The sequence below is a fragment of the Parasteatoda tepidariorum genome, chromosome 2 (assembly GCF_043381705.1).
Source record: "Parasteatoda tepidariorum isolate YZ-2023 chromosome 2, CAS_Ptep_4.0, whole genome shotgun sequence".
Lineage (NCBI taxonomy): Eukaryota > Metazoa > Arthropoda > Arachnida > Araneae > Theridiidae > Parasteatoda > Parasteatoda tepidariorum.
In genome coordinates, this window is record NC_092205.1 from 23,111,629 (window position 1) to 23,129,101 (window position 17,473).

General features: G+C 31.8%; 2 protein-coding genes across 8 annotated transcripts in view; both read right to left on the bottom strand.

Annotated features, from left to right (window-relative positions):
* Positions 1-4,301, bottom strand: part of LOC107448697 (lithocholate 6-beta-hydroxylase-like) — a 52,679-nt gene extending 48,378 nt beyond the window's left edge. For 4 of the 6 annotated variants that reach the window (XM_071177293.1, XM_071177291.1, XM_071177292.1 and 1 more), the window contains exons 1-2: positions 4,073-4,301; positions 2,134-2,230 (exon numbers count right to left, since the gene is read on the bottom strand). In XM_071177293.1, coding sequence (XP_071033394.1) covers positions 2,134-2,230; positions 4,073-4,152 — 177 coding nt within the window. In that variant the 5' untranslated portion in view covers positions 4,153-4,301. The remainder of the gene's footprint in view (positions 1-2,133; positions 2,231-4,072) is intronic. The other 2 variants (XM_071177296.1, XM_071177295.1) reach the window with 1 other exon arrangement.
* A 3,632-nt stretch (positions 4,302-7,933) lies between these two features.
* LOC107445100 (lithocholate 6-beta-hydroxylase) overlaps positions 7,934-17,473 on the bottom strand; it is a 40,300-nt gene continuing 30,760 nt past the window's right edge. The window contains exons 11-14 of one of the 2 annotated variants that reach the window (XM_043048742.2): positions 16,720-16,808; positions 15,556-15,699; positions 9,255-9,417; positions 7,934-8,204 (exon numbers count right to left, since the gene is read on the bottom strand). In XM_043048742.2, coding sequence (XP_042904676.1) covers positions 8,106-8,204; positions 9,255-9,417; positions 15,556-15,699; positions 16,720-16,808 — 495 coding nt within the window. In that variant the 3' untranslated portion in view covers positions 7,934-8,105. The remainder of the gene's footprint in view (positions 8,205-9,254; positions 9,418-15,555; positions 15,700-16,719; positions 16,809-17,473) is intronic. The other variant, XM_043048741.2, reaches the window with a different exon arrangement.

A 17,473-nucleotide genomic window follows, 5' to 3' on the forward strand; every position in this document is an offset into this window, starting at 1 on the left:
TTGTTTGATTTATAATTTAAGAGTTTTGGAAGAGTGCTTTTATTATTAGAATAATGTAATTCTATGTTACATTTTAAGTTAAAGTTACTTAAATCGGTGTCTGATCTTATTAACCGTTTTAAAATTATTATTTTTTTGGTGCAAATTACTTTAATATACTATTATGAATTAGGGTTAAAGAGATTTGTTAAATGATTTAGAACTTTCCGCTTCCCACACAAAGTGATGAATGTGTGGGGAGAGTCAACCGAATGTCAACCTTCATCCATGAAAAGGTACCCCAACATAGAATCGAGTTAACATGTCTTATATACTAGTGAATTTGAATTATATTTTTGTAGTGGTAGATACACTACAGTACTCCCGCACCAGAATTAAATCTGTGAATTCGATGAATGGATACCACTACAAGTTGATTCAATGCTGCTATGTGAGAAGCCGGGAGAGCTGTATTAAGATCACCGTACTTTCGAGTACTGATCGTGAGACCTGTATCAAGTTCACGGCCGTGGTCGTTCCTGTGTTGCCATTAGCAGTTGAGTGTATATACAGACCGACGCTGTGTATGATCGAAACTGAGTAGCAACAGCGCGAGGAGGACAATGTCGCAGTCACAAGTAGTTAATCAACTTTTGATTGTGAACCATCCATCGAAGTAGGCATGTTCAAATAGAAGTGCGTGTTTCTGCCGAGATAGGCGAGTTCACATCATGTCCGAAGGTAACCAATGTGAGAAGAGTTGTTATCGACCATATCAACCTTCATCTATGAAAAGGTACCCCACCATTATTTAAAATTCATCCGTCCGTTAAGTAAGCAAAATTACAGTTGTATTAATATTAAATTTCTGTTGTGAACTCACCAAATTTGTTATAACAATATACTTTTAATTTTAAATGTTATTTTAAAAAATTATTACTTAAAAAAATGATTTAGGTTTACTTATCGATCTTATCAGTATTATAATGGAAATATTTGGAAGTGGGAAGTGGAGGCACAATTCTTTTTAATACATAAATTTTCAGTTGAATAATTTCAACTGTTTTATGCCAAGAAACTGAAATTATTGCGAAGCAAACATCGGGGTTGGTGATCGTTAGCGTAACATTAGCCTCCTAGTACAACATTAAAAAAAGTAGAAATCATATCGACAATGAAGAGGACCAACATCAGTGGTTCTGTTCTTTAGCCAATGGGCGTATTATCATCAAAATTATCAAATATACCTTAGTCAGCCGTGATGGCTCTGGGGATAGAGCATTCGCCTTCCAATGAGGTGAAACGGGTTCAAATCCTAGCGATGGCTGGTCGGTTCGAATTCCACACTCGGCTTGCACCGACCACAGTACTGACGTAATATATCCTCAGTGGTAGACAGATCATGGGTTAGAGTCCCCTTTCCGTGAAGCTAACCGTGGGAGGTTTTCCTTTCCATGTAACGCAAATGCGGGTTAGTTCCAACAAAAAGTCCTCCACGGAGGCAAATTTCTCTCAATGATCGATCCAGGAGTTCGCTTGTTTTCTCGATTGGGTTCAAAACTACAAGGCTACGGGCGTTAAACATAGGTAGTCGTAAACCTAAAATTTTAGGTCGGCTGTTCAACGACGGTTATAAATGTTATACCTGATGATTTACTGAAACATGTTTATCTTTTAGTGGTTGCCATGCCACCAACGTCATATTGACGTAATATTCAAGTATAGAAGCAGTTTTTTTTTCTCGTTCGTATCACAGTGATTATTGACAGACTTTAAATAATCTGAGTTAATTAGACTTCCCATTTTAACCCCAAAGTTTTGTCTTGAACTCTCGCAACTTTTAAGAGTTTTTACATTGAACCTAAGAATTTTAACTATCTTCGTGATTTTATTTTTTACTATTTTAACATTTGATTTTAGTTCTGAAGTATTAAATTTTAATTGTTTACCCATTAAGATACCCACTTGATTCAACTTTAATTAGTTTTATTGCCATTTTGTGATTTTTTTAAATTTTAATTTGATGCACGATTTTTACATTTATATTATCATCCGTTTCATTCCTGATGTTTTGCATCGAATATATTTTTTTGGATTAAGATCTTCCTCTGTATACCCTATTTAAGTTGGGGGGTCTGAGTATCTTATACTTACCATTGTGACATTGTCCAAGAGAGATCCTAGGAATGGAAGTGGTTTGACATAGGGCACATTTCTCTCTTTCCAATAAGATTGCTTTTTCATGGAATACCTGTAAAACAGTGAATCATACTTATTATTATGATTGAAAGGAGTTTTCGATTTGTCACATTTACAACTAACATTGAACGAAGATTACGACAAAAAGAATGATAAACAATTATACAAAGACGACATATAAGAATGAATACATTCTTCCTCCGTCGTTGACCAACCCCCATGCAAAGAATATACATGAGAAAGAAGTCTGGTTTCCATAGCCATAATGTAAACCAGTCCTCCAACGTTGGATGCGGTCCCTGTATATAAAGGAGAAAACAGCATTTAGGGGGACAACAGCAGAGGTTCTTGAAACAGGTTTGCACCCTCTTCTCCTCCTAACCACCAGTGGGGTTAGAGTGAAAAGGAAAAGTTTTCTCTTTTTATTTATATGTCCCGCAGTGAACTGATCGTAAAGACACGGTTCCCAGTAGAACACCGAAGTCAAGCATCACTTGCAGTAATCGGGTGGGTGACCACTTTGATCAGCCTGCGTAGAGACAGAGGGTGCGCGGTATCGGTCGTCCTTAAATAGTTCTGCCGTGAAGTGCTCGACTTTGTGCGTAGGACGTTGGGCTACCAAAGCAGAGGATCAAAATTGCGATGGCATGTCATGTCGTCGGATCATCCTCAGGGATGTTTCCCAGACTGCCTCCAATAGCCCATTGTGCAGCTCTAGTGCCACGTAAATAAAGTACTTACCTATAGTGCGGCTTTGAGAAGAACTCCTACAGGCGAAAAGTCTGGGGCTGCCTGCAGCTATGGCAACAAGCGAGAGCACATTTTTAAAGGGGGTGAAATGGAGAAATGAAGGTGTCGATTGGTTTACTCACACTGACCTATGCAAAGATCACGACAAAACTATTCACCCCACACCACTATTCGAAGTTACCTTCCCTCGTAACCATGGTACGCCACGAAGCGAGACTGATGCCTGGAGCTCTCCTGAAAGCCGCACTATACCTATCTTTTTATTTATTGCTGACTTGTTCCACAATTTCACATTATTGATAAACACTGAACTATTAATTGAGATATTTCTTTAGGAATACATTTATATTATCCATGCTAATTAATACTGCTAACACATTTTGCCACAGAAGGAATAAAATGGCGGTTGAGGGGAGACAGAGACACTTTACTTCTTATACACATGCCCTGGATCTCTGTACATATGATGCTCGGCTAAATCTGAGTCTGCTGCACACCCTGTAAGTTGTTTTTCTGAAATAGAGTATCGAACCGAACTATTCCCATCTTTAGCTATGTAGTAGCTGAGCTGGACTTCTACTTTCTGCATTCTTTGCCATTCCTGCTTTGCTCATCAGATACTAAAACGTAATAGTACAGTACAGCAGTTTCCAAAAGGTGTTCCGCAGAAAAGTTACAGATGTTCTGTCCGAAATGTGGAACTTTTTTTTAAACTAGAAAAAGGTTTTTGAAACATGTAATTACATTTAGATTCTTTAAACTATAATCCATCATTTAATAATAATACGGTTATTTGTATAAATTCACTATTTATTGAAAATTACGAATTTTAGTAACATGCCAGTGAAAGAAACGAAATAGCAAAATTTAATAATACAGATATGTATTTATTTTTCTAATAAAATGCTATTGAATAAATAATGAAAAAAACATGTAATCTATATAAAAAAAAATTAACTTTTCTCCGCATAGCTTAGTAAAAATTTCAAGTTTTTAAGCTTTATAGTTTTTACTCAGCAAAACAAAGTGTGAACACAAAACAGAGCAGCGGCGACGCTAATAATTTTTTTTATTATATGGAGACATGAAAAATATTAAAATGAATAACATTTCGTGACTCTTTATCAATACATTTTCAACTTACCATAAAGCCAAGAGGAAAGTGGATACTCCTATTAAAAATGTAGCAAACAGAGGTCCGCTAAAAATTTCCATCAACGCCATTACTAAAATACCAAACACACAAGAACTCGCTGACCAAAATGATGCTTCGAAACTGTTTCAACCTTCAAGAAGAAATAACTAAATACAATAGCTGTCAAGGTTAGCACATATTATCGTAATGTGCGGCAATCATCATCCCCCTCTCTACTCTTACTACTTTTTTTGTGAAGTTTATGACGTAGCTTTGTTTATTATTATTTTTTTCCCTTTAGAATTGACAGTCATCTGAAAGAGGATAAGATTAAAAAAATGTAAGATAAAGAGAATGGATTTTTTTTAAAACTTGATAACGCAATTGTTCTTTTTGATACACTTTAGTTTACAAATAAAATCGATTATGTCATTAATGATTGAAGGATTAAGTAATTATCCCAACAAAAATATTAATCAGAAAAATATTAATCAACGAAACTGTTTTATTTTCTTTATCTCTATTCTACGTCCTGTTTAATTAATCAGGACGTAGTTTCATTTTATTTTGGCAACTAATTTCAATTGATGATGAAACTCTGAGTGCTGTTTTCTTCACAATCTTGTATTTTTGAACTTCGAAACAATATAAAAAGTAACATACGCAAAATAAAAATAAAAAATTAAAATTGACATTCACTTCATTTCAAAATAGGATGATATATATCTGTATTAAATTCACGGCCATGGTCACTCCTATGTTTCCANACAGAAATATATATGTTGTATATTGTTCCTGCGCAATATACAAGAACAACTTTAAGTACTCATATCTTGAGTAGTCTTTAGCGATTTTTTGTAATTTAAGAATAATAATTTTTTAATTAATTCTACATTGCTCCAAATATTTTGTTTAATTTAATTGAATATTTTTAAAGTCAACGTAAGACAAAAAGTTACTTTTTTTACAAAAATGCCCATATTTCCATAAATATTTAGGCGAAGCTAACTGAATTTTATGTAGTTATTAAAAATAACGAATCAAAGTAATTGAAACAAGTTTATATGCTTGATTTGTTAGGTATAAAGTGTTCAAAAATGGGCCCAACGCTTTACCAGCCTGGCTATCTCAGCCATTATCGAACAGAACCGTCAGATAGTTTAAAAATGTTGTTTAGAGCCGTGATGGCTCAGGGAATAAAGGGTTCGCTTTCCAATAAGGTGAACCGGGATGCGAGAATCCGAGCGCAGCAATTACTGCTGCGCTCGGATTCTCGCAAATTACAAATTCCGCATCCAGCTTGTATCGTCCACAGTGCTGACGTAAAATATCCTAAGTGGTAGACGGACCATGAGTTAGTCCCCTCACCATTAGGCTAAGCGTGGGAAGTTTTCGTGACTTTCCTCTTTATGTAACGCAAATGCTGGTTAGTTGTATTAAAAAGTCCTCCATGAAGGCTAATTTCTCCCACTACTTGATCCAGGAGTTCCCTTGTCTTCTTGATTGGGTTCAAACAACAAGGCTACGGAGTTGAACATTAGTAGTCGCAAGCCCGAAAATTGGATCGGCAGTTCAACGACGGTTATAAAATAAAATAAATATATCAAAAGTTATTAAACTCTTTTAAAAACCATCCAGATGGTGATATTTTTTCCCTTGCATAAAAATTATTAAAGTCCATGAATAACTCAATTTTCAAATTTTATGCAATTGGCTGATTTTATTTTAATGAGCCCAGATAATATAGCGGACTAACTTTTTAAATATTAAAAAATAAAAACACAAACTCTTTTAATTTTTATTAAACTGTGCTTTTTTTCATATGGACGATTGCCTCCTTTTTCTGAATTACATTGAGGGCGCCGGCTAAAAATTCGTTAAACTTGACCTTACAGACCTTTAGTTTATGAAACAGTAACCCATTACCACAATTCTTTTACGTAACTTATATTTCATTAAAGTTTGAAACATCTAGTCAAATCAAGTTACCTAGTTCTTTGACGGCTAATTAATTTACTGCACACATAGCTATTTTATTTTTAATTTTAAAGTATTTACGTGCTGTGGTGTCTAACTATGGAGATGTCTAATTGTTGATGTTTAATGTTTTTGCATGTCAACTGTAGATGTCTAACTGACGATAGAAATTAAATCAAATTATTATATAAATTTTATCAATTATTAAAAAGTTTGCGAAAGTTGAAAAGCTATGTGGCTGTATACAATCACAATTTTGGACCTTAAACTTATTTAATTTATCTATGTTTTCCCCTTTCTTTTAAATTTGAGAAGATTGAGTTCTCTGAAGCAATAATTTTCAAAGATATGAATGTGGCTGATCATTTACGAAAATGCTGATGAAATAAATGTTTTTAATTTAAAGAATACTAGGATTGCAGCAGTACTTTGGTGACATGAAAATGCAAGTATTACTTTAGAATAGAAATAATGTTCATTGATGTTAGTTTTACCAATTTTCATTGAATAAATAATGTTTTTGCATAACTTACTTGATGTTATTCAAATTCTGGGATTCGTTTAGTAAGGGGAGTAAGTAATATGGGTGACGCAGGCCCGAAGGACCTATAAACCAACTTAATCTGAAAACTTAATCGCTGCGAAGCAACCCTGCGATGCACCAGAAATCCAATTAATTCGCTGACTATCGAGCACTAGACCCCGAGTCCTGCACAATTAAAAGCACCACAACACTACGTCGATAAGTAGTAGAGGAAGAATCTGAAGAAATCTATTCGTTTAGTAATAAGGACTTCATCTAGAATTAATGGCCACCCGGAAACACATAAAATAAATTTTTTGATCAAAAGTTAGGAAATATAGGGTGTATCGTAGTTGAAACATATTCTTAATATATCCTTGACTGCTCGGGCCTTTCCAAGGAGGACTTATACGCTACTCCACTTCTTGTCATCGACTTTTTTGAGGGTCAACAACCTATTGGATCTTGTCTGACTCCGTCAGACAATTGGAGGATAAAGGAACAACAACATATTCTTAATAGAGTTGGGTACTAATTAGATGATTCGAATCACAGACTTTATTCGGTGATTCGAATCTAAAACTTGCAACTAATTCGAATCAATTTTTTTTAATGAAATAAATTTAAATTATTTCTTAAAGTCACTATCTGTAAAACAGGATCTCCAATAGCTGAGGCAGGAGAACCATTGAAAGTTTGTAAGAATCAGTATTCCGCCATATACAAGGAGCTTTTTAAAAAAATCGTAATATTCTTCACTTAACAACAAAATTTGTTTATTCATTATCAATTGAATTAAAAATATATAATTTTTATTAATTATTAGCAAAAGGAAAAAATATTATGTATTAGTAATTTTTTTTTTTAAAAATTTAAAAAAAGTGGTTAACTGCTTGGGTGATATACTTTTTTAAAAATGTAACGAATTTTAAACGAATAAATAATAAACTCTAAGTTAAAAATAATGAACAACACTTTATTATTAAAAAAATGAGCAACACGTTACATTTTATTTATTTACAAAACGTAGAAAATACACGAAAGTAATAGTACACGAATTGCACAGAGGGTGTTCCGTAATGCCCGCACCTCAATGCAAGTTTCTAAAATTTCTTGTCAAAAATGAAATCAATAAAGCATATGAATTCACTATTTAATATCTAAGAGAAAAAAAGTAATCGAAATCTAACCAATCACTACTACTGAAGAGCGTGAAACAAATTAATTAACAGAATAAAGAGAAAGGGAGTGAAGCATGCAGATGTTAAGGGGAATAATTACGAAACAGTCCTGCAAGCAAATGTTAATTTCTACTTCTTAAACACACCATAAATTTAGACGAACGTCGTAAAAAACAGGAAAATCTTATATAATACACGAACTCTTTTTATTTTCACAAAATATTTTGAGAACCATGCATATGATATCACTTCATAAGATAGTAATTAACATTTTTTCACAAAAACTAGTCAGCAATTAATAGCATTAAAAATTTTCTTGCAGATGGAACATTAAAACAACATCATCAGTAGGAATGAATTTTTAAGGCTTGAGTTGACAATCTTTTCTTATTTCCGTAGCCAGAAAAACATTTTTGGGATGAAGAAGAGCAAAGGAGTTGTGGGCAAACTTTATGGGTACCTGAAAATACAAATAGTTGTTTCACAAAAATAGATCGTAAGACAAAAGTATCGACGCAATCATATTTTTAAGCTGTAATTAGTTACTTACTCTTTGAACTGGGTTACTTCTTCAAAGGTTTCGAAATTGATATAAATAAATTAATTCATAGTTTAAAATAGTTATCTCATTAACGGTAAAACAGAGATGATGTAGTTTGACTGAGGTTACGCCACACTAAATAGATAAATGCACTATTAAGAGTAAGAATATCGAGTTGACTAAGGTATCAATATTTTATGTTTTGTACCCCGCATGAAATAGCTGATCGACCTAATTCTGAGTTTACGACTATCAATGCTCAACTCCATAGCCTTGTGATTTTGAACCGGCCCAGAATTCAAACTAGCCTTCATGGAGGACTTTTGATGGAACTAACCCGCATTTGTGTGATCAGAAATGTAAAGACTTCTGTAAAGCTTATAAACTAAACAGATAATTAAAAAAAAGTCGAAATTGCCGATTTTCAACCGGTGAGAACTTTGTTTTCCGAAGATTTCGGCGTCATATGAAATGATGCTTTTTTGCGAATAACATGCTATTTTCATAAGTGCTGTGAGTTTGAAACAGTTAATCATGATTGTTAAGACAAGTTCAGCCTATTTAAAGCTAGCGCTGTCTGTGCTTAATTCTGAAAAATGTGCAAAAAATCAATTTGGAAAAAATCCGCAGTTTTGTGGAAATGAAAAGTGCTTGTGATCTAATATTTTAATATTTAAAAACTTGTTGTATTATCTGGGCGCATATAAATTTGCAAAAACTAAGAATGAGGTAGAGATTTTAATAATTTTTATTTAGGTGGAAAGACGTCTCCAAATTCGCAATTTTTAAAAAACTATTCGTTCGTTCTAAAGCCCAGATAATTCTTCTCGGCAAGATCATACATACAGTTTAAAATCGTAGTTTTGTTTCAAGGTGTCAGGCACTTTAACTGTGCCAAGAACCGAAACACAATGTAAATTCATTATTTGCGATCACGTAAGAAGAATGAGTGAATAAAAGAGTACTCACTGGTGTCTTATCACATGGCTTAGTCTTAAAGCAGCTGATAATATATACGAGGCAGACTTTGGCTTCAAGCAGAGCGAATCTCATGCCGACACAATTTCTCGGACCATGTCCGAAGGGTAGATACACGTAGGCGTCTCTTTTAGCTATCTCTTTAGCTGAAAATCTGAAATATTAAGTATACAAAACATTATAGTTTGCATTATCTATTAAAATAATGTGTCATAAAGTGGCAGAGGATGCCTTAATTTCTTTCAAACTACAAATTTCAACAATTTCTTGCAACTACATTTGTAAAAACTAAACATATAGTGGCGGGGGGGGGGACAAATTTCAGATAAATCAAGCATTAACAACGAAGTTTAAAATGTTAAATTGCTTTTTAAAATATCAAATTACAATTATCAAACTGCAATGAGAGAAAAACATCAGCGTTTGAAGTTTCATATTTTTTTTTCGGTTTATATAAACATAACTTTTTCTATACTTAAAAAATTAAATCACTAATGTAGATTAATTTTTTAAGAAATTAATTTACATTAGTGATTTAAATTGAGCAGATAAGAGGAAAGAGAATTTGTTATCAATGTTTTCTCTCGTGGTATAGCGTTCTCTGAGAAGGCTATACCACGGGCGAAACTTTCATTGTAAATTCTCTTTCACATCACTAAGAAATTTTAAACTAAAAGTATAAAGAAAAGCAAGTTCAAGCACACCTAGTGTAAGCCATGAAGTTTTAAATATTAAAAAAAAATTTAAAAATTTATGAGACTATAAACTATAACTTAGGATTACGTAACTGGGAATTTTTCTTCACATAATTTGTTTGCATTTTGTTATTTTGAAATTTCTTTTTCAGCAATGGCAAGCAACGTAGTGTGGGTATGTCGATCCTGATTGTTTGTTGAAACGTAGCATTTGTTTACGCTTGCAACTTTCCTTCTATTTCAATTAAGCCAAGCCCGTCGAGTATCAATTCTCATACGTGACACATTCTATATTCTTACACAAAGATTATTACACAAGGATTTCAATTCGTTCACTATATACTTCTTACTTAACACAAAGACAGACATGAAGCCATGTAAAACATAAATAAACTAATTATGCATCAGAGTTGTGGCGTAACTACCACTACAAATATTAAATACCAAATCACTAGTATATAAGACATGTTAACTTGAATCCATCATGAGGTACCTTTTGATAGATGAAGGTTGGCATAGTCTATAAATAAATCCCTACATTGGTGACCCGGACGTGATATGAACTTGCCAATATTGATGGATGAGCCACATTAAGCAGTTGATTTGCTTAAAAAAACTGCTCAAAGAAAAGAAAAAAAAAGATTCGGTGAAGTAAATAAAGTCTCCCGGTAATAAACAATATAGAAGAAAAAAATGAGCGAAATGTTATAAACAAAAAAAAATGAAGGAAAAAAATGAGCGAAATACTACATACAAAAAAATGAGCGAAATGCTATAAGCAAAAAAATGAAGAAAAAATATAATGAGCAAAAATGATATAAATAACTAAACAGCATGAATCAACTAGTGGGTAATCGTTCATCGAATTCTATCTCAGATAAAATTCTGGAATAGGAGTAATATGGCGTAAATACCACTACAAATATTAAATACCAAATCACTAGTATATAAGACATGCTAACTTGAATCCATCTTGAGGTACCTTTTGATAGTTGAAGGTTGGCATCAGGGCCGTTTTATCCATTAGGCACTGTAGGCAACTGCCTAGGGGCCCTGTGCTACAGAGAAAAAAATTGACAATGTTTCTTAAACAGTAAAAATTTAATTCGAAATTTCAATGACGATTGTCTTGCTCTGTACATTACATCGACGCTATTTTAGTACATTTCTGAAAGCATTCCAAATTAGATATTAATATTATGGTAGTTAGTTCATACATAACGCAGTAATATAATCGCAAGCAATTTTATCGCGGTAATTTTAACGCCGACTAATCAGATGACTATACAGCAAGAGCAGCTTTTTTAACACAACACGCTTGAAAAACGCGCAAAATTCTTCATTGTGAATGCACACTTACTGTTCTGGTACCTACCATAGGTATGTATATTCTATGGCCAAGCTACCAAAGAGTATCTAAAAATAAGGTTGGCAGTACTAGTTCTTTCGTCGCATGACTGGGGAATTCACCGATCCGCTAAATACATACGTTGTATTGTGTCATAGACAACATTTTTGAAACATTTTTAATGTAATCGTTGAGTTTACACTTCAGGTTGTCTTGAACGATTTTGTAACAAAAAAAGTTAGAAGAGTTAATATTTAAGCTTATTGTATGATTATTTTTAAATGCATATATTAATTACTTATATTCTTTTCGTTTGATTCAATATTTTTATTGAATAATGTGATTGATAATATACCTATGTAGTAAAAAACAGCGTAATTATGAATAAAGTGTTGTGTTAGCGAAAAAATATATTTGGAAGTTCGAAGACGGTGGGGGGGGGCGAGACGAGCATTGCCTAGGGGCCGCGACATGCATAAGCCGGCCCTGGTTGACATAGTCTATAAATAAACCCCTACAAAGTTGCCAGGTACACAAAACAAAAATCTATCATGGTTACAATAAAATCCATAGACAAATAATAAATCTAAGTTAAGTAAAATATGTTTAAAGGTGTTAAGTACTTTCTATGAAAGCTGAAAGCTAACTTTTTTATTTCTTTTAAAACTACCGAGTTGCCATGGCAACGTTATTCTTCTTTTTGTGGAACAAAACTGATCGTCTTAAAATAATTGGGTATAATATGAAAAAAACACAACTACTTCGATTTAGTAGGAACAACATATGACGCAATGCTAAACGAATGGAATTTAGTTGTTGTTTATTTAGTTATTGTTATTAGTAGTTGTTGTTATTTGTTTTAGTTGTTGTTGTTTATTTATTTGTATTTAGTTTCAATAACTTTTCTTTATAATGCAATAAAATCTGGCGAGCAGCTATTTAAACGATCGAACACTTCGTTTGTTTATTTGTGGCTTGAAGTTAGGCTCGCAGAAAATGCCGTTCATGGGTTAAATTTAGTAGGAACAACGTAGGCTATATTATACCCAATTATGTAAATAAAAATGTTGTTATTTTTTACTAAAGTTGGAGTCATATTTATTATTTAGTGTAGAAGAAGAGAACGACAGAATATTTTACTTTCTGATAGAGTCTCGTAACAAAAGACGAAGATAAAGAAGAATTATATTTCAACAAGTTTGATGAGCAATACGGCGCTGTATTTAATCAACTTTTTTTTGCAGAAGATACAACTGGTAGCCTGGAAGTGGAGCTCGCTTATGTGAGGTAAATACTCATTTATTTATTATTTATTAGATTTATTTACTTAAATATGTAGTATATAAACGATATGAAGAAGTTAGAATTTGTTTTTAATTGTTTGTTTTCGTCTATTTAAAAAAAAATAAGCGAATAACTTGCATGGTCACTTGAATTGTACAGTTTTAACTATGTACCAAACGTAAGAATTTTCATTGAAAATTGCATTTATTAAGTATGTATTTAAAATATGACTTTTAAACAACATTTATTGATTTATTTAACAATTTTAAGTGTTTATGTGCAATAAAACTAATAAATAAAGGCAAGAAATTGGCTGACTAAGCATTCACCAAACTTATTTCTGAATCGCCAAGTTTTGTATTCACTTTTAAGTATTTCTTTTTGTTAAAAACAAATATTTACTGTTTTTTATTGCATTCCTTTTTATTTCATTAAGATCAAGTAATTACTTTCTTAATCTTGGCTCATTTAAGTTTATTTTTTTGTTATTTATGGTAATATATCGCCTGAAGTTCAAACGATTTGTATACATTTATCGTAAGAAATCTATTTAACCTGCGATTTTTCATGTATTTTTGGATTTGTCAATGTTTTTTTCCTTTAAAATTCTTGGGTTAAATTGCTGAAATAATTAGTTTCTGCGTTAGAAAATTTCAATTTTTTAATGTCATTTAATTTAAGTATGAAGTTAATAAAAAAAATTTATTATATGCTTGAACTCACTTTTTCTACACTTATCAATTTAAATTAGTATGGTGGTGAAAAAGAATTTGCAATGAAAATTTTCTCCGTTCTCAAAAGAGACAGGGGAAAAACCTTTCGAGGCAGATTTTTTTCACCTATATAACTAGTTTAAGAGTAGAAGTTTAGAAAAAAATAGGTATACTGGCAAACCAAGCGAAAACTATTAGGTTTCAAGTGCTGAAAATTTCTTTACAAACTATCAAAATACAAATAAATTATGGCAAAAATGCTTAGATTTACCTCGTGGGGAATTTATTCCACAATAATATGTTTACATTTCCATAATTTGTAAACATTTTTTTGAGCAATTTCATGGTTAATTCTAAATTTCCCTTATTCCACTTTTCTTGACATCAAATGTTATGTTACCAAGGAAGGTGATACATAATTTGTTATACAAAGTTTCGCCGCGGTATAGCTTTCTCTTAAAGGCAAAAGTAAGGAAGTTACTGCAATGAGATGAAAGAATTAATCCAGGGCCCACACTAAGGATTTCAAATTATTAGCCAGTAAGTTAGCCAAAAATCTTAAGTATTCGCCCATTTTAGAAAGCCTTCGCCAAATGCAAATAACAAATTTTTATGATTAATTTGTTTCCCATTAAAAACTGTTAAACTAAAGTTTGTTTCAGGCTTATATTATTTGGAACCAATTCTAATTGGCTAAGCGGCCACATCTACCGAAAATTACTTTAATCGAATAAAAAATGCTGATTTATTTAGAAATATTCATTTTGATGATCGATTTAAATATATTCTTATCTTCCCATTGAAAAAATCATTCGCCAATACTTTCGCTAAATTTACGATTTTATCACATTTGGTGAAGTAGCGAATGCTTAGAGTGGGACCTGTTAATCTCATACCCCTGATTGATTTTCAAGCGAAGACAAAAAAGATTTCGTCATTATTTAATGTCTTCGCTTTAAAAAGAACTACATTTTTTTTTTAAAAGTTATTATTATTTTTTTTTTTAAATATTTACTAAATGGTGTCGTTTCTTTGAGAAACCAACTAAAATCAAAGCTCAATTTCATTAAAACTAAAATTCATTTTAACAAAATTCTTATTAAACCTGTGTTCCTCTATGGCAGCAACTGCTGACCTTTAAATAAAACCGAGGAAAATTAACTACTCGCTAATACTCTAATATTTGAAAGAAAAATACTCAGAGCCATCTTCGGAACTGCTAAAGAAAACACAGTGTTATCCAGATTCAGAAAAATTATGAATTACGAAGAAAACTTAAGCAACCAAACATAATTCCGGTTAATAAATCCTATAAAATAAGATGGCTGGGTCACATCTATAGAGGGGATAATGGTTACACAGTTGAGAGGCTGAACTTTTGGAAACTTTATTGGCAACCTAAGACCACTAGATGGATTGATTCTGTGAGATCTAACCTTGGAAATCAATAAACGTAGTGTCTGATCAAGCCAGGAGGAGACGACTAATTGGGAAAACCTATGCCCTCTACTAGATTGTCATGCTGATGGACGAAAAATTACAATTTTAAAATATTTTTATAAAATTCTTTTAAACTATTATTTTTAATAAACAATTTTAATTATTTTAATCATTATTTTGAATTAATTTTTTTAAATTAAGTAATTATTTTTAATTTCTATTTTGATGTATTTTAGTTATTATCTCGAATTATTGTTTTTAAAAGTAATAATTATTATATTTTAATAACTATCTTAAAAGTTTTAATCATTTTAAAAACCTTGGGAATCGAAAAAATGTAGTATCTGATCAAGCCAGAAAATTGGGAAAACTATGGGCTGTACTAGACTGTCATGCTGATGGAAAAAAAATTTCAAATATTTTTATAAAATTCTTTTAATCTATTATTTTCAATCATCAATTTTATGTATTTTAATCATTATTTTGAAATATTTTTCTTAAATTAAATCATTATTTTTAATTTTTATTTTAATATATTTTAGTTATTGTCTCGAATTATTGTTTTTAAAAAAATAATTTTCATTTTTTAATAACTATCTTAAAATTTTTAATCATTTTAAATAGAACTTACTAATGAGAAAAAATTTACTAAATAAAACAACACTGGCTGAAAAATTCACTAAATAAAGCAACAAAAGGAGGAAATGATATTAAAAACGATATAAAGAAATTAACAGAAAATATCTTTATAAAATAATTTAAAAAGTTTAGAAACTGCAAGTAAAATAAATTAAAGGTATAAAAATTGTTACCTATCTGGATCGAATTTCTCCGGATTTGGATAATATTTTGGATCCCGGTGGAGAACAAATATAGGAATGCCTACAATCATGTCTTTTTCCAAAATAATACCGGTGTCGCCCAGTTTATATTCTGATGCAACCTTTCTTTCAGTTCTAGGGGAAGAAAAAAAAAGCTATTTAATTTTCGTCTATAAGCTAATACAATACATGCTATACCAATCAATAACATCATCCAATTCACGTTGATTATAGATCCGGTCCGGTGTTCGATCCTCGACTCCGTTAAGACCCACCGAGTACATACGATATATGTCCTCGTAAAATATGCTTAATCGAAAATCATATAGTTTGTCTCAGTACCATGTGTAAATTCAAGAATGGGCTCTCGTTTCAAACAATAAAAGAATTTTATTTTTTTACATTAGGCTCACATCTGCCTTCATTGAATTCTGAAATCAATCTGAGTTATATTTTCATTATAAGGCGCCATCTAGTGGCTCTGAATTACATTTTCATTATAAGACGCCATCTAGTGTCTGATCATTTTATCAGATTCTACACCAAGGGCACAGGAATCTGGAGAAAATTTCCTTTCCATTCAGATTTATGCCTAAATTGAGGAAACGGCCTCGTGAATGAGTAGTGCTGCCATCTATCAGTGGGATCTGAGCTAAGGTTTACTTTCACCTTTGCTGTGCTCCCTTGCGAAACGAAAGGCTCACCTTTCTGACTTAAGTCGGAAGATGGAAGTTTATCATACAAATTTATGCACAGAAAATAATAAACGAGAGTGATTGAATTACAGAAATCATTCAGGGCTCATTGTTTTCCACATAAATTTTTCACGTTTAATGCTACAGTAATGGGACTTCTTTTACCTATAACCTGCCGTCTGGGAATAAATAAATGGAAAAAATTATAATAAATCAATTAGTATTATCTTTTTTCTTTTAACCATTAAATTTTCCCAGTATTATCTGAGCTATCTTAGCACTAAATAATTTAACAAGGATATAAAAATATCGAATTATGGAGCAAATATGGAGCAATTTTTTTAAAAACAAACTTAAATTAACAACTACACAAAACTAAAAATCTAATCATCTGCTGTACTAATCGTCTACAAAGAGAGCTACAAGCCTAGCATAGGACGAGAAGAACGAATTTACTTACCTCACTGCTGGCGGATAGAGTCTTAAAGTCTCTGAAATGATGTTATCTAAATATTTCATGTTGTGTAAAGCTTCGTATGTCAATTCACCCTGTATTTAAATAAAATATGCAGGTTTACAGCATAATTAACAACATTTAAATGAAATAGTAGGTTTAAAAACAGCTATGTTTTTAATGCTATTAGATTTTTAAATAATTTTAAGCCAGCACGAAAGAATGACTTAGACCAGTGGTCGGCAAACTTATTAGTCAAGGAGCCAAATATGAACATTACAACAATTTTTAAAAAAATTGGGAGCCAAATCTGCTTGTTTAGTAAACTTTTATTGGACTAAATAAGTAGTACACTAATTAAAACTAAATTTCATACTTAATAAATATTTATTAATGCGAACAATGTGCTTGCATCTCCTTGGAAAGTTTGAGTAAGTCAGGTTTGTATGTTGTTGTTAATTTTAAGCCAATTTGTACCCCCACTACTTTAGAAAAAGTATGCGCGCATGCTTGTGGTACCTTTGTATCACACCGGAGTACGCCGAAAACATACGAACAATTTAAGCCTGTAGCTTGTACATAGTTTGTGTTTACGTTTACGAAAACTAATAAACTTTGACTCGATGTTCGCTACGTATTTTTACAACAATATAAAATTTTAATTACCTATCTGTCTTTTAACTTAAACAAAAAATTATACATGCTCTCGATTTACAGAGGAATTTTAATTTATCAAAATAAGATGTAATTTTTTTTCTTA